The following is a 22,208-nucleotide window of genomic DNA, read 5'->3' on the forward strand; positions in this document are numbered from 1 at the left end:
GTGTGTGTGTGTGTGGCTTCAACTCTCAAGATGTGTACCTAGATGGGAACCAGGCATTACATGGTTTCATCTGACTGGCTCCATCATGTGTCAGAAACAAGTTTTACATGTAAGAATTCCTCTAGTATCTGAATTTTTTAGTCTTCTTTCACATTGACTCTGTAAAAACAAATAATCAAGGAAATGTTTCAAAAGGGGAAACGTGGATAAAATGCATCAATCCTGAATAGCCTACTTTTAACACTTGAGGACTTTGTTGATGAAACTGCACAAACATTAGGTACAGAGCACCTACTGTAGGGTCAGCTATTGTTTCCGCATTGCATTTGTGTAAAACTGCTTTCTGGCTCATGGCTGCAGTTTCTCTTCACCAAAGCTCTGTGCCTTTTGTGACTTGGCATTTTATGATTATAATTAGCCAGGAACCATTATTCAAAAGGGACCATCATCCTCTGGAGTTACACTACGTTACACTTGTGTCCCAGGCAGCCCACAGCTCCGCTTCATCATTTGTGATCCCTCTTGTCCATCCTACCTAAAATCACCTCACTTCCTTTCACCGTGTAACAGCTGCTTGGCACAGTCCTGTGTCGTCACCTGTGACTGCTGTTCCTCACCATGTTCGGGACGACATGGTCCATCGACCCAGCTAGTCAGCAGTTGATGCATCGATGGCCGTGGTGAAATTCTTTTTAAGCTGTGTGCCATTCTGGAGTCGGTCCAAGTCCCAGAGCCCGCTAGACAGTGGTCACAGCTATACTCTGTAAAGCTTTCCTCTAACTGGGAGTTCAGTCCCATCTTGACATCACACCCGCTTGCCCCTAGCCCAGAAGAGCATATTGGTTTAGACTCAATTCAGATGTTTTAAATTCAGCATCTCTCAATCCACATGATGTCCTATTTGAAGAACCTACTGAGGAAATGTTAGCTCTTTGACGCTAATGAAAAAGTTTGGCCTCAGAATAAGATTTCATTGGTGTAACCTGGTACACCGTCTTGGTCCAACTTTGAATTTCTTGTTAGGTCTGTGTTATGTTAACCCAAACGAACCACTCCAGATCATTATCCTAACTGTGCCCTAGCTCTTTGGTGATGGGCTTTTGAAACAATTCAGAGGCTGATAGAGAGGCCAGTGATGATAAAGTCGAAGGCAAAAAATTGGATTTTTAGAAGGTCATTAGAATCAAGGAGAAATTTCAGGGAGTGTTAGCATACATCCACCTTATTGTTTTATATTTATAAGTTTGTTTATTTTGAGAGGGAGAGAGAGCATGAGTGGGGAAGGGACAGAAAGAATCTCTGTGCTGACAGCCTGACTAAGGGCTTGATCTCACAAACCGTGAGATCTTGACCTGAGCTGAAATCAAAGGTCAGATGCTCAACTGACTGAGCCAACCAGAAGCCCCAGTATACATCTATTTTATACGGAAAAAAAGAGATATGGGAAATAATGAAATAAGAGTGGCAAATATGGACCACTCCCATGAGAAATATGTGAAAACCCATTTTTATACGCAATTTATAATGACCAAAATACTTAATGAGTTCCCAGTTGATCATACCTCAAAATGGTCCTCAGCATTTTAATGAAAATTTCAATCTACAGAGGCCACTCAGTTACTGTTACAGAATTCTTTCATTCTCCTAACTAATCGGTCCAGATATCATAAGTGATAGTCCGGGTTTTAATGGAACCTAGAGGGACCGAGTTCTCTGAACTCTACATATAAATCTATTATTATTAATTCTACTAGTTAGTTACATAAAATGGAGATGAATATGATTATTGTATTTGAGAGAAATATCAGAGGAGTCCTGTCAAAATAATCAGATATCAGATGGGACTTGCAGAAAAGCTGTTCTGATTTACCTTTTAGAAGGAAATTTATCAACTTGTAGATTAACTGAAACATGCACTGAATCACATTATCATTTTTATGATTAAAATTTATCATTTTTATGATTAAATTGTTATTTGAACCTCAGCATGGTTTGAAAAATCCAAAACCCTGGGGTGCCTGAGTGGCTTAGTCGGTTGAGGACCTGACTCTGGCTCAGGCCATGATCTTGCGGTTCATGAGTTCGAGCCCTGTGTCAGGCTCATAGCTCAGAGCCTGGAGTCTGCTTTAGATTCTTTGTCTCCCTCTCTCTGCCCTTCTCTCCCTCTCTCTCCCTCTCTCTCTCTCTCTCTCTTTCTCTCTGTCTCTCACTCACTCAAAAATAAACATTAAAAATTAAAAAAAAAAAAAAGAAAATCCAAACCCCTCTCTTAGGTTGCTTCTAGAAGATGAGCACATGACAATATCCAGACAGACTGTTTCATAAAGTTTGGGCAGACCCCTTTATAAGAGTCTAGCCCCCAAAATCCTCAGATTTCTCTTTCGCTAGGCCACGCTGAGTCTGCTTCCAGCAGAAGCTACTCAGCATTTTCCCTACCATATTGGGTATATAAACTGCACTTTTTGTTTTTATGGTTGAAATTTTTTTATTTTAAAAACAGAATGATCTCTATGTAGATGATGCTTTTCATTATCATAATCGAGGAGAGTAATATCCAAAGTACATATGTAAATACAGAATAAAAAAGATTCAGAAAGATTATTAAACCCTGAATCCAGTCAACAAAAACAAATTCAAATCATGGCACATTCTAAGGCTAGGAGTCTTTTTCTAAGTTTTTTATTTTTAATTCTGTATAGTTAACATGCAGCATTCCATTAGTCTCAGGGGTACAATATAGCAGTTCAGCAATTCTATACATTAGTCACTGCTCATCATAAGTGTGCTCTTAAGAAAAGGGGTGTCTTTGGTGTTTTAGGAGACTTCCACTGTCATTCGGGTTCTGCCGTGATCATCGGGTATGTCACTTTGGGTCAGTGGTTTAATTTAAACTATCCTTAAGGAGTGCCTCAACTCTTTTAGTAAAGGACATTGTCCGGTAGCGTGTTTGTTAATGTGCAACAACCAGTTCTGATTGTAACAGGAAAGGCCTGATGGTAGTCGTATTTGCCCCTTTCCATGGTGTCAATATTCCCACTGTGGCTGATTTCAAGCTGCTACATGGTTTCACTGAATGCAGGTGTTGGAACACAATGGCATGACCCAGTTCTCTTCTCTGCGGGAACAGCTCTGTGGTTCTGGCCCAATAATTCATTGAAAGCTGGATTATCCAGTCTGTTTGCTCACATTAATCATGTTAATGAGATATTTTGAGCTCTGTGAACGCAATCTTATCCTACAAGAAATGGTGCCGTCAAGCATACGTTTTCAAACACTCATTTGCTGACTTCAGAGCCCCCTTGGCTGACATTATTCTTGTCGCCCGATTCCCAGCACTCTTGCCAAAGCCACCATTAAGGCCCACCTGGAGACAGTGGTCCCCCAAAGAGAGTCTCTACCATGTCCGTTCTCCACGCAGCAAACTTGTGTATGTGTGTGTGTGTGTGTGTGTGTGTGTGTGTACAAGAATGTATGTGTGTATGTACTTTTGCTATAAACTGGGAATTGCCATTCATCCTTCTGTCCATAACTCAGGCCTGTTCACGTCTGGTTCCTTGCGTCCCACCACGGTCTCTCCACCACCGGTAACTCACTCTTGTTACACAAATCTTTCCTTCCTTCAAACACGCCAGCTTGTTTTCATCCCTGGGACGTTTGTACTATTATTCCCTTTGCTTGAAACTCTGTCCCCTCGTTTCTGTGTAAAGCTGTCTCCTTCCTGTCCATCAGACATCACCTCCGCGCAGCAGCCTTCATGGTCCACGCAAGCTGACAGTAAGGCTCTCTTCCCCAAGACCGGCAGGGACATCCACTCTCACCACCGTTGTTCAACATAGTGCTGGAAGGCTTAGCCTCAGCAGTCAGACAGCAGAAGGAAATAAAAGGCATACAGATTGCAAAGAAGAAGTCAAACTTTCACCAAGATGATCTTCAAGCCATCACTTTCTTCATAGCATTTATCCCTATCTGAAATTATTTCATTTATGTTTGTTTGTTATCTCCACACCCTTCCGTCATTCACCTCACATTAGAACATAAGCTCCAAAAAAGTCAAGGACTCTTTTCTGAGCTGTTTGCTATGTTAGCCAGTACCTGGAACAGTATTTACTACGTTGTAGGTGCTCACTAAATACATGTGGAAGAAAAAGAGGAAAAAAGGATTTTTGCTTTGGATTAGTAAAGAACAAAAAGAAAGAGAAAGAGTTCATACTACTTATGTATCTTATTGAAAACATCAGGTTACCCTGCTTACCTATATTCACTAGTACCATATGCAGCAACTTCTAATCAGCTGTACATTTTACCAACAGTACGTGCCAGGTCCCCATGTCATGCATGTTCTGTCAAATGGAGGAAATAAAAATAAATCAGAAATAGATAACCAAAGTTTATACACTAAGCAGTTCATAAATTTGTCCTCTGTGTAATTGATGACCCCATAACTAATAATATCATAAAAGGCATCCAAATTGGAAAGGAACAAGTAAAACCGTCACTATTTACAGATGATATGATGTTGTATATAGAAAATCCTAAAGACGCCATCAAAAAACTGTTAGAACTAATCAACAAATTCAGAAAAGTTTCAGGACACAAAATCAGTACATAAAATTCTGTTGTGTTGCTATACGCTGATAATGAACTATCAGAGAAATTTTAAAAAATTGCATTTGCAATTGCATCCAAAAGAATAAAATACCTAGGAATAAATTGAACCAAGGAGAGGAAAGACCTGCATGATGAATACTACGGGATTTAATGAAAGAAATGGAAGCAATCACAAATAAATGGAAAGATACTCCTGCTCATGGATTTGAATGAGTACTATTAAAACATCCATATTGCCTCAAAGCAAGGATGCAGTGCAATCCTTATTAACATTCCAATGGCAGTTTTCAAAGCTATAGAACAAATAATCTTAAACTTGGAATGGAACCACACACAAAAATTCCCAAAGAGCCCAAGCAGTCTTGAGAAAAAAAATAAATAAATAACAAGACTGGAGGCATCACACTCCCTGATTTCAAACTATATTACAAAACTATACTAATTAAAACCATATAGCCCTGGCAGAAAGACAAATGCATGCATCAATGGAATTGAAGAAAGAGTCCAGAAATCAACCGAGGCAAATATGATCAATTAATTTGTAACAAAGGAGCCAAGAATATATAATGGGTAAAGGATAGTCTCTTCAGTAAATGGTTTTGGAAAAATTGGACAGCTACGTGCAAGAGAGTGAAACTGCATCACTACTTTACACCACACACAGACACATACACGCAGAAAGAGAGAGAGAGAGAGGCCATACATGCACACATGCAATGAACTTTTCTTCAGCATAAAAGAGTGTGAAACCATTAGTCACAACACGGATGAACCTAAGGGCATTATGCTAAATGAAATAAGTCAGAGAGAGACAAATGCAGCATGATCCTTCTTACGTGTGGAACCATAAATAAATAAATAAAATAATTAATGAAAAATAAAGATTGGGGGTGCCTTGGTGGCTCAGTCGGTTAAGCATGTGACTTTGGCTCAGTCCATGACCTCATAGCTTGTGGGTTCGAGCCCCCCAGCGGGCTCTGTGCTGACAGCTCAGAGCCTGGAGCCTGCTTCAGCTTCTGTGTCTCCCTCTCTCTCTGCCCCTCCCCCACTCATACTCTGTGTCTCTTTCTCTCTCAAAAATAAATAAACATTAAAAAATAAAATAAAAATGAAGATCAGATACCAGCTAGGTAATGAAAATTGCTAGTTATCTCCTCCTTGGTAGAGATTTCAGCCTGAAGTCATCCAAATCCAGCTTATCCCTGACCCCTCCCCTGGTGAGAACTATAGAAGTACCACAGAGGTTTAACCTCTGGTGTGAGCAAGGCGGCTCCCACCAGGCTTTCAGGACTTGTTCATTTACTAACCATTGACCAATTTACTAGACAGTTACTAAATATCCCCTGCACCATACCCAGTGCTTGAGCGAGAGGAATAAGTGAGACAGACACAAATTCCTGCCTTCATGGAGTTCATATTTTAGTAGGGCCAACAAACATGGCATGCGATAAGTCAGTATATTATATGGTGTGTTAGAAGGTGATTCCTGGTATGGAGAACAAATAAACCTGGGTGAAGGGGATGAGGAAGCCACGTGTCAGAGGACTGTCTATGCCAAAGTCAAAGAAACACTGATTTCAGGAAGGTGAGGACAGATATGTGAAGGATATCAGAGGGACTGGAGCCTGACATTTGTGTCCTCTTGATGCTTACAAGAGGGTCATTCAGGGCTAAGTGAGGGCCTGGGGGGTGGCCCAGAAAAAAATTGGAGAGAGAGTAACCCAAGAGTGGTATAGATAAAACAGGATTAGTCATAAATTAACAATCATTGAAGCTATATGATAGGGATAGTCTAGTCACCAAATTCAATATTTGGAATTTTCCATGATAAAGGTACCAGACTATTTATTTTGAATCCTTTCTGAGGTCACTAAATAGTCTTCTCCACCATGATGCATAATGGCTGTATAGCTCACCGCACTGTGATGTATCATAATACATTTGATCATTGACCACTTTATTGACGCTTAAATCTTTTCTAATTTGTTGTTATTACCACTAACACTGATAAAACTCTTCTACATGATTCTTCGGGTCCATCCGTGATTATTATTTTTACTTAACTCCGTAAAAATTAATATCATAATTATGATATAAGTATATGCTACTGAATATAATTATTATACAATAATTAATTCTCTGTATGACTTGGAGAAGGCCCTCAGCCTTTATTCTGGACAAAATTGGCAGGTGTTAAGTAGCACTTGGCCCTATTAATTTCTTGAAGCTTGTACCAGCCGGGGATCTTCATTGCAAACAACAGCAACTGACTCTGGTTACCTCCGGGAGAAAAGGAGTCTGTGGCAGGGATAGACAGAATGAAGAGGAAGGTAACAATCAGGCTTAATATGGGCAGACTCCAAGGCAAGGGAGTCGGCTGGGAAGTCCCACCTCGGGACAGCGTGGCTACAGAGAAGGTTCCACTGCCACTGCTGCTTCATCCTGGAGGTTGTCCTCGGCACCGATGGCTTCACCACAGCCAGACGTCACTGCTGCCACCACTGAGAAGAAAAGGAATTCTATATGTCCCTGCTTCTTGCCGTCACTCGTGCCTCATCGGGATCAAGGCAGGAGTGATGGGCCACTCTGAGGTCCCATGACCAGCTCTACTGCCACATGGAGAACAGTGCATCAGCCTTCGCAGCTTCTGTAGCCGGACGCTGGACCCAGCCTTCCACCAGGACCCCACAGTGGTGGCTTCGGCAAACACAGAAAGAAGGACTTCAAATGCTGAGTAGCTAAAAGCTGGACAAATGCCCACTCGAGCGTTCGGTGCACTTTGCCCCAGTCTCACCATGAAGAGATCTCATTCTTTTTTTACCTCAGTGAGACTCGCAAATGCTCATACTTCAGATTATTTGCAGAAGAAAGAAATATTTATATTCCCTGATAAAGAGACCAGGGGAACCTTAAGGAATTAAATTAGGAGATTAATAAAAGCTCAAGAGTTACAGTCTCCAAGATAAAACGATAGACTGAGTGACGTAATGAATTGACAAGAAAGGAAATACAAACAGGAAGGGAAATGAGTGTCTCTGAGGCTGTCTGGAGGTAGCTCAAGCTCTCTGGCATCCCCGACAGACTCCTCTGATGCACGAGTTTTTCTTACTACTTCTTTGTGTGTGTGTATGTGTGTGGTCGGAGCCCCACTTAACCCGTATGTAAGAAAACCAGCAAAAGGGATCTAGGGGAGTGCCGGGTCATGTCCTCTGGTTGCTTGCTCACTGACAGCTGTGTGGCAGACAAGCCCCAGCTCACTACATCATCAAGACCAATGACCGGGTTCCAGTCCCTACGTCTGGTGCTTCTGTGTATCTCAGAACGAGACGGTCGATGGCTCGAAACTGCTCTAAGTGCTGGGCTCCCCTCTCTTCTCTCTGCTTGCTTCTTCAGGTTGGGTCCACACCCATCCCCCTTAGCCTGCCGGCCACCCCACTTCGCAGAGCCTTCAGCCCCTTAGTGCTCCTGGTTACTGACCAGCAACCCTGCTAGTAGCTCCTACCTCATGGGAGCTCCCACAACCCATGAGGACCCAGGCCCTCATCTGCCTCCCAGCCAAGGGCCATTCTCTTCCTCACTGTGGCTCTGCCTCTGGCTGCCTGGTCAGCTGGGAACAGATCGGAACCCTACCATTTGCAGAGGCAGCTGATGTGTCGTGTAGACACCCAGTGTTGGCTGTGTCGGCGGTGAGAAAGAGAATCCACAAGCACTTTTGCTCCCCCATCGTGGAGGACAGGAGGCTCCTGAGAGGGAGGCCGGGATGAGGGAAGAATAGGGAACAGGCATGGGAAGAAGGTACCTTCTCAGGGGCCTCTGCTCACCGTCCAGCCTGCTGTCCATGATGAGACCAGCCACCAGCCACCACGAGCACAAAGCCAAGCTGAGGGGTCCTCATCACCCCCACATCATCATCTGTTTTTCAGGTCACTACCCAGAGCCCTGCTCTTCAGACATTGGTGCATTTTCAGGTTACCTGGTTAGGCGGGCTTTGAAGATCTCAGTTCTCTCAACCTCCTAAATAGCCGAGGCCCACCGTCCGGCACGCAGACCCCACCTAGGGAACGACTCTCTGGTCAGCCTAGTGCACTGCAGTGCCTCCCCCAGTCTGGAAACATCTGAGGACAGAAATCTAGACCCATGAGTCTTTGAAACTCCAGAGCCTAACGCTCTTCCTAACGGGCTTTTGTAAAAGTTTGTTGAACTCCTTTGAGCCTCTTTTCAGCCAAGGAGGTCCACGCTCACCTGCCTCACTCTGGCCCCCAAAGGTGAGGAAGCCACAGACAGAGGGGCCTTCACACTTCCACCTCTGCAGAAGCTGGAGCCTGAAAGGCTGTGATGCAGGACTGAGCATCCCCCTCCCCCTGCCCACGGCTCGCCCTGCACTGGCCACAGGTCATGCCCGCTCCCGCCGCGGCTCTCCTGCGTAGGAGATGCGGGGCTGTAGAATAGGACCGGCTTCCAGTCCCTCGCAGCCATCACTTTTTGATTCCAAACCTGCAGCCCTCCTGGGACAAACAGCCCTGTTAAGTTATTTTCACAACCACACACCTCTCCTTCATTGGACCTTTTTCTCTCTCTGCCTTCGGGAACAGTTGCTACTTCCCGGCAGGCTCCCAGGCCAGCAGCCCCCCCTCCCATCTACACCCTGGAGGTGATGCCACGGAGCATGGGTCCGGCAGGAGCAGGGCGGAGAAAGCAGTGGCCGTTGCTCACTGAGCATCTGTTAGGTGCCTTACACGGACCCAAGGTAAGGGCTCCACACCTGTACACGTATGAACCCAGCAGCCCCAGGATACTGTATGTTTGTAAAGGGCTTTGGAATGTTCAGATCACTGTCTTACACACAATGGAAACCTGGTATCTGAGCATTTCGATTTTAAACATAGTTCAACATCTGACAATGACACTATGAAGAGATCTTGCTGCTTTAGAAAATCACTTGGTACAGATTTGCTTTGGGTGACTAACACATTGAAAATTTTTCAAACCACACAGATTTGGTACTCTACCTTACGTTTGTGGGAACCCACCAGTTGCAGAGGAAAAGTGCAGGGAGATCCAGATACAGAATAAACAGGGAGCCAGAGAAGGAAGATTCAGTCAATGAGGACTGGCAAATGAATCTTCCAGTCCCGTAACATGTTATTTTTCTAAATTTGTCCAACCCAGGAATAGTGTTGTAACCTCGGAGGATACAGCTCAATCCTTTCTGTCACCTCCAGTCCCTAAAGCTTGTCAGACAAGCGTCTGTTTTCCAGCTCATCCTTCCTTCTTCTGAACCCCCCTGAGAACCAGCCTTTTAGTTGCCCGCAGCGAGCAATATTTGTCATATGCAGGCGGGGTAGTCAAGGCTGGGAATGAGGCTAGAAACCCAGATGCCAGTGTTCCGGGTGTGCCTTCAGTTTTTGAGATAATGCCTACCCGGCCATCAAGGTCACCATGTTGGTGAGAGGGTGAGAAGCGCCCCGTGCCCCTACTTCATTAGCCAGAGACTGAGATGGAGTACTTGAAGCACTCCCCCTTAACCAAAACGATTACTTTCCTTCAGAAAGAATCTTTGTTCCAGGTTGTTTTTGTAGGTCTGAAGTTCCAGGAAAGCTGCAATGGTGCCTTTCCCTCAGGGACCTTCCAGTAAGTTGGTAGTATTTGCATTGCTAGTGCTCCTTTAGAGAGCCATTTCTGCTGACGTCTTCAACCCAGAAGGCAAAGAGAAGAATGCAGGGGGTCATACTGAGGCTTTGGGGAAATGGTTACCGTTGTCAGCTTAGGGGCCATTGTAAATGATTTCAGATCGGAAAATGCAGTATAAACATGAGGCTTAGAAGAAGAGGGAGAGATGGGAAGCAAGACCTTAGCGAAAATGGTCTTGTCACAGCACATTCAGCATAGTCAGAAAGAGTGGAAACAGAGGCAAAGGTCTGTATGAGATGGTTTATTGGTGCCCCGTTATAATATGATGCAGCACATGGTATGTTCAGTGTGGTACCCCTCATTAGCAATATTTCAGAGCACTCAGCAAAATTGCCGTGAATGTCAAGCGTTGATGCATTTTCATCAAGTATCTGCATATGGATCTGACGCACTGCCTAAAGAGTTTGAGTTTCTCATTCATAATAAGTAAGCCTGTAGCATGCCCCAGAGGTAACCAAGGGATTTGAGTTATTATATTCTCACTGTAGTCCGTTTTCCTGGCAAGTTCAGAAGCTAAGTGCTGACTGCTCCGTTAGACGTAGAGAAGTAGTCCCGTGCATTGAAAGGAACATAGGATTTCCAGTTGCATAGGGTGGAGGCCAAGGCCTGGACCAGCCATTTTATGTCTGTGTGACCTCGGGCAAGTAACTGATCCTTTTCCTGCCTCAGTATTGTCATCTGTAAAATGGGCATGGTGAGAATCTCTACCTGATGGAGTTGTTGTGGGTATTGGCCATGCCTGGCTAAAGTGCCTGACCCTTGCTAGACAGCCAACAAGTGGGATCTATAACTATGATGTAGGTAGAATATAGTCCTTGCTTTCTCTTCAGTTTACCAGCAGGCAACTTTTAATGTATACCAAGTAGAGCTAAAAAGACATAAGGCAACTTCACCAAAATTTGGCTCACTGACATCAATCACATTACTTCTTTTTTTTCCAGTTTATTTTTTGACAGAGAGAGAGTCAGAGAGAGAGGGAGAGAGCCAGAGAGAGAGGGAGAGAGAATCCCAAGCCAGCTCCACACCATCAGGGCAGAGCCCAGCGCAGGGCTCAAATCGTGAGCCACGAAATCATGACCTGAGTCAAAATCAAGAGTCGGACATTAACTGACTGAGCCACCCAGGTGCCCCTCTTAATCTCACTCTGATGTGGAGAAAAATCATTACGAGCTTACATGTCCTTGAGCCCGTGGCCAATTAAGCATCAACGGGGGTAGATGATATCAAAGCTATCCCACTACATAATGTGGAGGAGCTTGTCCAGAAGTGGCAATCAAGTGCAGGGACATCTGCCACTGTTTATAAGACCTCAAGGAAACCTAAACTTTCTAGGTTTCAGGCTGGGCAACTGTAATATGCTGAGCTTGGGTTATGTGGTTTCAAGGTTGCGTCTAGCTGAAATGTTTCTGTTTGCTCACTTGGAGAGCTCAAGGCTTGTCTCAGCACTTTGAGTTGTAAAGCTTTCCTTGAATTCGTAGCTCACAGAATGATGAGCCGGTGGGGACATAGGGACGACCTGGGGTATCATTCTAGTCTTACAGATGAGGAAACTGGAACTCAGAGAATAAGGTCCCCCTCCCTTTATATCACAAAGCTAGTTTGGGGTTGAGCTAAAACTAGAACCCAGGTGTTCTGACTCTTAGGTCAGTGCTCTTTCCATTATACCACATTGCCTCTTTCACACAAATGGGGCCACGACTCTGAAGAACTAAATGTAAGAAGAGCACAGCTAGCCTTGAGGGACACAGATACCCTAATCATTTTATTGAATAACTATACAATTAAATAAGTCTGAAGGATCTGACTGTTGAAAGTGCTATTTTGAAAGGTTCTTAACGTTTCTAAACATCTAGAAAGATGCATTATTTTTAGAATGTAGGGATAGCTAGAGGATGGTGGCTGGCATGCTCTGTGAGTCCTTTCTCAGCAACGTGACTAGTTCATCTCTGAGCTTTGCATTTTGGAACCCTCAAGAAACTGAGTTTCCACTCACCAAGTTACTATGTTCATACATTGTAACCACAGAATCTAACAGTTCATCTGCAACTTCTCTGACTTTATGCTACCCTGTGGTCAGATATTGTCATTCCTGGTGAAAGAAGGAAGTGATTTCATATTGACTAACAAAAGTCAACATGGGAATGTACTAATCATGTGCATGATCACAAGATGTACATAGCATATATGAGTAACTAAGAAATAACGAATCAAGTCAAGCTGCTTTGTTAGATGGCGGACGCATTACAAGTTAGCACAGTAAGGAAGTGTGTCCTGTTCTGTGTGTCTGTGTGCCATTAGAGCAGAGAGAGGGACCGTAGGGTCCACTTTTGACGAAAAAGCGTATGCAGCATTTATTCTGAGAACACTATTGTATTTGGGTTAATTTTGGTGAAAAAAAAAATGTACTTCCTGCACTAATTTGAAGAAACATCAGTTGTGAAAATTATTTTTAAAAGACTGACTTATTTGTAAAAAGAGGACAGAAAACAATTTAACTTGGTTATCTTTTTTCCATTTTATTGAGAGATGTAAAATATTTAAGTCGGGCTCCTTAAAAATTAAGAAAAGGGTCCACAAAGCATTCAACATTGAAAAAAGTCTTAATGACACATGATCTTTTAGTTTCAGTTAATGGTCAGTGGATGTAGAGAAGAACGCAAGAATAAAACAAAAATCGCAAAAGTGGGAGAGAAGGGACTGAGACACAAGCAGACAGAAATGGAGAAAGATACAAGCAGCAAGAGAAAGAAAGAGGAAAACCAGTGGGAGATTAGAAAAGAACAGCTTCTTGTGCCTCGGAGAAAGGACCGCAGAGCCTGAAAGCACAAGCTGGTCGTGGCTTTCATCAGCATTTGGCTGAAGCCTCACTCCCCAGCAGGAGTACCAGTTCTGCGAGCCCGGGAGCCATGCTGCTCTTGCTCAGCATCCTTTCCCCGGTGCCTGGCACAGACGTGCTCCCCACGGGAAGAATCAGTGAATTGAATGGATGAACAAAGCAACAAGTGAAGAAAAAGTGTAGGGAGAGAGAGCCCCAGTCCCGGACACCTGGGATAGGGTCTGTTCGAAGGTGGCTTCGCAGAGTCTCGCCTGTGTTCTCTGAAGATGTTCTGCAGGGTGCTAAGCCTTAGAGCAATGGTTTCCTTCTGTTTCAGAGACTTTCTGAAAGTTGATGTTTTCCCCATGCCAACTCTGGGTATTACCATGTCGACCGGGACCTTCTCACTCCAGGCCCAGCTGTCTGAGGCTCTCCAGCCCCTTCTGGTCCATCAGCCGCCCCTCCTTCTGCCCCAGAACCCGATCATGGTACAGACCGCCTCACCCATCCCAGAACACGGCCTTCCTGGCTCTCCTAAGACAGTCTTTTAGCCCACTTGGTGGCAGCTGCCTCTTTCCCCAACCCCTTCGTACTGAAGGCCCTGCAAGAGGGTCAGCAGACTGGGTTTCTCTTCACTAAGAAGCCACCGCATCTTCGCCCTCACATGAAAATGTCTTTTTTCAAGCCTTTCCCATCACTGCCTTGTGATATTACCAAGTCACACCTCAGTGACCAGATTTTGGCCCACAGCCTCTCCACCCACCCAACTACTGACCTCCTTCAGGATGACGTCAGGGATTGTGTGCACAATTCATCCTAAAGATTAGCCCCTGCATACCCAGCAATTTAAAAAACTGTAGTAAAATACACATAACGTAAAATTTACCAGTTTAACCATTTTAAGTGTACAGTTTTATGGCATTAAGTACATTCACATTGCCATGCAACCGTTAGTACATCCCACCGCAGAGAATTTGCGTCTTCCCTGACTAAAATTCTATATCCATTAAGTACTAAGTCCCCCAGTTTGCTGCTACTCTAGCAGGTTTAAAGCACTGTCACCCTAAAATCTTCATTTCCCGAAGTCATTCTACATTCAGAATCTTAAATTTTTTTTTAAAAATTTTTTAATGTTTTATTTATTTCTAGGAGAGAGAGAGAGAGACAGCATGAGCAGGGGAGGGTCAAAGAGAGAGGGAGTCACAGACTCTGAAATAGGCTCCAGGCTCCGAGCTGGCAGTCAGCACAGAGCCCGATGCGGGGCTCAAACCCACGAACCGCGAGATCATGACCTAAGCGAAAGTCGGACGCTTAACCGACTAAGCCACCCAGGCACCCCCAGAATCTTAAATTTTATCATCCCACTTCTGTCTTGCCAAGAGACCTCGCCAAGAGACAGGTCTGGGTTGGGGTCCCAGCTAAGCCATTTGCCAGCCTCAGTTTCGTCATCTATGAAGCTCTGACAGTAGATGATACTGTAAAGAATATAGATATTAAACGGATAAGAGAACTGAAGGTAAGGGGATGGTTGAAAGGATTGAGGGCTTACAGAGCAGTTAGCCCAGGGATGTTCTTCTCCATCCTGCCTACCAGGCCACACATAGTTGACCATCACTCCAGCCAGCACTTGACTGACATTCGTAGCTTCCCTGTACCTTTGTCTTCCTGGTACTGGACACACCATCCTGTGTCAGTCTGGCTCTCTGTCTCAGATGCACATCCACTAGGGCTGTTGGTAAACAGTGGGTTTTGTGGGGGTCCCTACAAGGAAGACAGCGTTTTCCAGTCTGCTGGGCCATCCGTCCCACCTACAAGCATTGAACGGGCTTGTATTTGGCTGCTTCTTCCCGTTCCCCACAACAGCTGTCCCAACCTTTCCCCGTCAGGCCATCTCCCTCCGCTTCCATTTCTCCAGCTGTTATCATTCGCCTTCTTTGTCTCCGTTGACCAGAGTTCTTAAACTATGGTCCACACAGGGACTGTGCACATCCCCAAAGAGGTTCTGATTTGGAAAGAGGTAGCGGGGTTGAAATCTGCAATGGTAACAGGGAACCCTAGAGGATTTTGATATGCATGATGCAAAGTCCCCTTTTCATGGAAGGCTGTCCCGATCACAAGCCCCTTAGAGCAGACATCTTGTCTTACCTGATTTTTACCACTAAATCCTGGGTGATAGATAGATGGTGAAGGATCCTTTGAATGAATGAATTTGGCTGTCACTCGGCACTTCAGTGCGTTACCATTCTCCTTTGAAATGCTAATTAGCTACAGCTGCTTAAATGCAGTTTAAAACCCTTTAATATGTTTTATCTTTAATTCTTTATCTGTCCTTTCATTGTATTGGGGGGAGGGAACTATAAAGAACTTGCTGTTTTCCCAGTAGTGACCATAACTACAAACACCAACAACCCAATGAGAGACGAGACCGAGACAGAAGGGCAGAGTGACAGTGACACCATACCTCGGGGGCAGGGGGACTACTTTTTTGACCCTCAGTGTAGTGATTGGTCAGGCAGAAGTCTTGGCAGCCATACAGTGGGCTTTCCTGAAGTGGGAGTAATCTTAAGCAGGAAGATCACTGCCAGGGATGTTGGGAGAAGGTGACCTAGAGAGAAAGGTAGGTGAAGAGTGATGCAGGCTGACATACCCAGTCAGTGGTGGAAAGGAAGGCTCACCTGGCTTCAAAGCCTAGCTCAGCCATTTCCTAGCTCATCAAATGGGTGTTTAAATTGTTGGGGCAGCTCGTTGTCTCCATCTGTAAAATGGGGACAAATATGGTTTACCTTGCAAGCTTTATTGAAAAGTGTACTCTAAGTAATGTGCAGTGATTCTACCATTTTAAGCAAGCAAGTTTTCAAGAGAGCTGGGCAGCTGGTTAACTAGTTTCTACACCAGTGGAGGGCTACACACATACACACACCCCGACAGCCAGTCTGCCTAGAAAAACAGAAGTGGTACCAGCTATTGCCCTCTGGGGAAGTGTAACTCTGAAACCTCATCCTCCCTGTAATAAAATGTTTCCAAAGGGAGCAGACAGAGTAACCCAGGGCCATGCCCTTCCGCTTCCCTCTCGCCTGAGCAGAGCTCAGAGCCCGTCTTGGGGAAGTGGGCGGTAAACTGGTTCAGCTGGAACTGAAACCTTTCTTTTATCACCTTCCTATCCTGCCTGCCGCCCCTCTGTCTTCCGTGCCAGGGGGAGGAAAACCAGCTAGCTTATGGTACCCACACATACTTGGATCTGTTGTCTCTGGCTTCCTAACCCTACCTCATCATTCATAAGGATTCACTGAATGCCCTCGGGGTTCAGGGTGCTGTTCTAAATGCTTTATCTGGGACCTTCGTGGGAGCCTGTAGGAAGTTTGGGCCAATATTTAAAATCTTCGCCCAGCTCATGAAAACCAATGCCTAACCCTCACTTCATTCCCACCCACAGGTCAGGCCAGAAAGAGTACCTTTTGCTTTGAATACTAAGAAAATTTGATCTAAATGTTAATACTGGGGTGCCTGGGTGGCTCGGTGGGGTAAACATCTGACTCTTGGTTTCACCTCCTGTCATGATCTCATGGTCTCAGGAGTTCGAACCCCACTCCGGGCTTCACGCTGCTTGGATTCTCTGTCTCCCTCTCTCTCTGGCCCTCCCCAACTCGCGCTGTCTCCGTCTCTCTCAAAATAAATAAACAAACTTTAAAAAATGAATGTTAATACTAACGAACACCTATAAACCTTGTCTACAGAACTTTAGGCTCCCTTCCATACATTCCCTTGATCTTGAACATGTATCTGCTTTTAGGAGAAGAATTTAGACTGGTTTCCTCGGATGCGAGCCATGTCCCTCGTCAGCAACGAAGGGGACAGTGAGCAAAATGAGATTCGGAACCTGCAGGAGAAGTTGGAATCCACCATGAGTCTGGTCAAGCAGCTGTCGGGTCAGCTGGCAGAGCTCAAAGAGCAGGTGGGTGTGCTCAGGGAGCCGGGGCTGGAGCTGGGCGGGCTCGCATCATTCACCACCTTGAACAGGGGAGACCTGGACGCTCCTGGGGGCAAGATCATTACTCACAGGGAACTGTAAATCCCCACGCTGTGCTGTAAGAACCACCCTCCCGCAAGTGAGGCTTCCGCTTCGTGCGTTTCCACCTGTGTGCCCCTTCTGCACCCACCGGAGTGGGGAGAAGAGTAAATGCCAAAGTACAAGGGCCTCTTTGCACTTTTTGATAGAAACTGGTATTTTCCGCCATCCTAGCAATTACTAAATGCATCGGAAAGTCAGATCATCATCTTCAGAATCTGTCATTTCAGTGTTATAATCAACCCCTTCATCATGTAGAATTATTAGCGGTAGTATAAATACTATCAAAAGTAACTGTGGTAGCTATTAAAAAGACTAGGCGGATGGTGACGATTATCTGACAAGCAAAGAGCCGCTCTAAAAGAACCACGGTTCCTGTTTTTAAACCCACAGAAAGGGGGGGTTTGCCTATTTTCTGTTTGTGGAAATTCACTTAGAAAAAAAATTTTCCCTTTTTTTAAAGGTAAATCGATTCTATATGATGCCAGACACAGACTGTAGGTGCTTGGGAAATAGTACCCCCGAGTTGTAGCCCAACAGCCCTGGGGAAAAGTGAGAAAATGAGCTCAACACACTCTCTCTTTTCCCCCAGATGACAGAACAAAGGAAGAACAAGCAGAGACTGGGCTTTCTCGGATCAAACACACCCCATGTGAATCATCACATGCCACCACACTGATACCATGGGGGGGAGTGCCTGATCACTGAATAAAGAACTGAGACGGAGGGGAGTGAACAGTGCCTATTGTTGAAAGTTAAAAACAACCAAGTGGCAAGATGTTGAGTGGTTTAGCTCTGAGAACAATTTCTAACTGTGTTTTCATGGTTGAGGAGACCAAACTTAAAAGCTAGAAAGCACACATCACGCACTCTTAATGTAACGCGAAGTCGCTTGCTCACGTGGCAGCAGAGGGGCGGGGGGCAGGGTGGAAAGGGGTGGGGTGCGGTGCCCACAGAACTACCTTTTGCTAAATCAACGGGTCCGTTTTGTCTTAAATGCTGACTGCGACCTTCCTCATGGTTGCTGGGGACTTACTTCTTTTAATCGTGGCATAGAGGCTAGTGATACAGGTATTCAGACTGTGGGGGCTGCGTTTCACTAAGGAAAAGAATGGAAAAGATTAAAACTGAGGTTTGCAAAGAAAAATGTTAATGCTTCCAAACCGTAGCTGTCACGGGGCAATTCTCGTATTTGTCACATGCGACACAATGGATTTACAGCTCTGCGAACATTGTGCTTTGGAGCTTCCTCTCCTCATGCTGACAGCACAGCTCAGATGGGATTGCTTTCTCCCAGATTTGGGGGCCTCTGTCGATGTGGAGCACAAAAGGAGATTTTTCATATAACCTGCTCAAAACATGTTTTAAGTCGTGTATAGTGTAAGATTTTTAAAGATTGGGGGAAGAAAAAGCTGACAGGAAGCCCCAGGGAGGAATTATTTGTGAGTCTATGTATGCTATTAAAATATATTGAGAATAATAAATGAAAGTGCTTAAAGGTGACAGGGAATATTGAGAAACTTATGATGGTCACATTGCCTTTTATAAATATGGAGTAAAGGCTTTTGATTCATGTTTGCTGTGCTTAAAGAACTGAGTGGTTTTATTTATCCTATTTCTGCAGTTGGGGGAGAGAACTACGAAATGTATTGAAGGCTCAAGAAAATGCAGCATTTCAATTGCACGTTTTAAACTGTATCAGTAAGAGCTTTTCAGAATGTAGAAAGATAATAATCTCTTCCCCCAAATTGCTTTTATGTTAAATTATGCAACCAGGATTTGTGGAAGGAGAAAATAACCTGCCATGCTCGTAATATTCTTGGAGACTATATGTTTAGAACGTTAAAGCAAAATGCGGGTAATGAAAGCACTGTTGCGTGGTGAGGGGACAGGACACAGGACACCAGACTCTAGGAGATGCTTTGCAAGTTGCTCTCTGGCCCCCGCCCCCACAGGAACAATTATTTCCAGAGTCCTTAAACTCCCAAGTTATGACCGCCAAGGTTGAAGGTCTGGATGGGGTTTGCTCCGACCATTTTAAAGCCTTTGGTTGTTGTCATTTAACTTGTCGGCTCTTAAAATTCTCAAATCATGGTCCGGGTAGATTATAAAGGATTCCTGAACCAATCCTTCTTCCACAATGTTAAAATATAGATTTGGAGAGAAGCTGTGGAAACCCAGAGCAGCAATTTTTTAACTGAATCTTCTGGTACTTCTCATCCCCCACCCCAGTACTTCCCCATATTAAGAATTCTTTACTGTGACACCATAGTATTTTCCCTTACCAGTCCCTGAAGGACCATGATCCAAAAATACTAGGACACTGAGATATCTATCTGCACGCACCACAGAACTTTGAGCCGAGTAGGCATTCAGCCCTTCTATGAGACATTCTGCTGGTGCTCAGTTACCCTCAATTCTTTATTAAAACTTTAAACTGTGTCACATACTTGATTTTTTTTAAATGGCTTTACCAAAACCAAAGTAGACCAAAGCAGCCATTGTTTTAATCCAAGACCATCACTATTATGACTGTATTGGATGAACGTACACTTTAAAATATTTTAATGAGAGAGTGTGCAGGTGGGGAGAAATGGAGAAAATTGGTAAGGACTGACCACACTCTGGAATGGAAACCCATCTCTTTTTTAACACAAAATAAAATATTTTTGATGTCTGAACATCAAGAGAATAGATTAATTTGTATAGATGATAGCAACCTGTTTTTCACGTGATGAACTATCTATTCTTTTCTGGGACCATGATAGTCCTTTTTTACAGTGAATAAACCAGTGGGTGTATAACTGCCATCAACAAATGGCCTAATGTCTCCAGCCGGTATGAGTGGCAACGCGCCATTTCACGGATCTTTTCCCCTGGGGAGTGTCCAAAAGAGACTGCAACTAACAAGACTCTTGTTCCAAACTGAAATATTTCTCAGTTGTGTTTTCTTTCCTGCCTAAATACTTGGAGCCTATAGCAAAAGAAATAAAAACAAGCAAATAAAGAGGGCACTTTCCAGGCTCTTAAAGTCATGATGTTGCGGGAAGATAATGGGAAATTTGATATTTGATGGAAGTTTGTATTTGTTATGTATATGTTTGTTAATGCAACTGGAATATTTGACCAAGGCAAGTATCAGTTAACATTTTATATTTATATAGTGACATTAAAATGAATACAGTAGTCTTTGATTTTGCTATTAAGGAAAATGTTTTACTCTTTAGTTACTAAAATGCGTTTCAGTTTAAAAGGATCAATTTCTTATGAATATAGTTTTTAATTTCAAAACGATTTTATTCCCTTGCGTGCTGCATTGTGAGGCCCAAGAGTTTAATGGAAGCATGTTTCCTAAGTTATAGTATCATTTTAGGTAAGAAAATGTTTGTGTCATATAAGACTATAATATTAATAAATAAATTATATAGCATGTAAAAATTACTATTTCTACCCCTTGAGAAAGTTCATTTAGAAAGGGCTTATTTTCTTGCTTATTGAAATTTTTCCGTTGACGAAGATACAGTTTCTAGTGGCTTATTGCTTTTATCAGGAAGATTGTTTAGTTCAAGTCAGAACTAATCACGTGTTTATTTCCATATTCCCAGCTCACAACTCATTGTTTCGACGGTTCTTTTTAGTTTATAGTTGTTTTATTACCCTAGAGTTGTTTATTACAACCCTGTCCGTCCCACACGTACTAGGGTTCAGATGAGTGGAGAGGCTTGTGGTCTTAGGATTTGGTCAGGGGAGGTGAAGATGGAGCATCACTACGATTAGGGAAAAGGAGTAAGTGATAGATAAGAGGAAGAAAAAGGCTGGTCCTGGAGACCTAGGGGGTAAATAAGTAAATATTGCATAGGCATAATGATATAACAGATTACAGACTCAAGAGATCACACTTAAACATGCATGGAACAGTGTTTGGTGGAAGAGCAACTGTTAGCAGGCATTCTCCCTCAGCTGCTCTTAAACTGATACAGAATAACAAATCGACATATTCTGGCCCACAGACCAGTTCCAATGTAAATGACAAATGATATAGTTTGAAACAGAGTGGAGCAAACACACATGTCTATAGGAGCCACAAAAGTCACTAAAATGCATGACATTATGGGGTGCACACCATTTGTAGCGAGTGGGGAGGCTATGGTGAGCTTTCTCTTTGCAAAATTTGACAACCAATTCCAGTCTTTAGAAAATGCCTGAGGCCATCTGAGGCCCTCTGGTCACTCATTGGGTATCACTCATTGGGCATTTGATAAAAGAAAAACAATACCACAACCAAGCAGAGGAGCTAATGTGCATTGTAAACTTGAGAAACCTGGAAACTAGGTGTCATCTCTGAACTTCAGCGTTTGCATGGACTTGAATAATTTATAACATTATCACACCAGTACTTCTCATATCATCACCAGTAGACTTTTTTCCTGCTCTAGAATATTACTATATCTGCCTTAAATAGTATGATTCTAACAGAATATGTTGAGACCAGAGAAGTATAATTTATAAATTATTATTAATAAAATGGGATTTCTACAGCTTTTTTTTCGTGTGACACTTTAAATGCTTGTTTCATTTCTTACCATGTTCCTAAATAATATATCTATCAGTATGAAAGTCATTACTATTGCTGTTTCACATAGTACAACATGAAGGACAAAAAATTGGGTGACGTGAACCACACTACACTAATCCAAGTGGAACATTGTGCCCAACAATTATTGGGAGTTGGCTAAATCCCCAGCTGGCCAACACCTACCGGTATACCTATATTGCGTCTGGTGACTGAGATGGGCTCCCTGGGCACAGGCCATTCAGTCATCTAGCATTTTCGGGTGCTTCACAATGATAGTTGCCCTCAGAAGAGAACGGAGCATGCAACAGCTGAAATCAACATGAGTTGCACGAATCACATGCAAACCATGAATGGAATTCTTTGCTCATGTGGGCATTTTCCAGTATGCCACAGTTCCTTGAAACAGTGTGGCAAGAATTGTTTTGTTTTGCTTGGAATCGGAGGAGGGGTTG

The 22,208-nt window shown here is 43.7% G+C and overlaps 1 protein-coding gene across 2 annotated transcripts in view; it reads left to right on the forward strand.

The window, feature by feature from the left end:
• The window catches only part of ITPR2 (inositol 1,4,5-trisphosphate receptor type 2), a 490,032-nt gene extending 468,322 nt beyond the window's left edge, over positions 1-21,710 (forward strand). For both annotated transcript variants that reach the window (XM_077774582.1, XM_077774583.1), the window contains exons 56-57: positions 16,905-17,066; positions 17,773-21,710. In XM_077774582.1, coding sequence (XP_077630708.1) covers positions 16,905-17,066; positions 17,773-17,859 — 249 coding nt within the window. In that variant the 3' untranslated portion in view covers positions 17,860-21,710. The remainder of the gene's footprint in view (positions 1-16,904; positions 17,067-17,772) is intronic.
• Positions 21,711-22,208: the final 498 nt, after the last annotated feature.

The sequence above is a fragment of the Crocuta crocuta genome, unplaced genomic scaffold (assembly GCF_008692635.1).
Source record: "Crocuta crocuta isolate KB4526 unplaced genomic scaffold, BGI_CrCroc_1.0 scaffold176, whole genome shotgun sequence".
Lineage (NCBI taxonomy): Eukaryota > Metazoa > Chordata > Mammalia > Carnivora > Hyaenidae > Crocuta > Crocuta crocuta.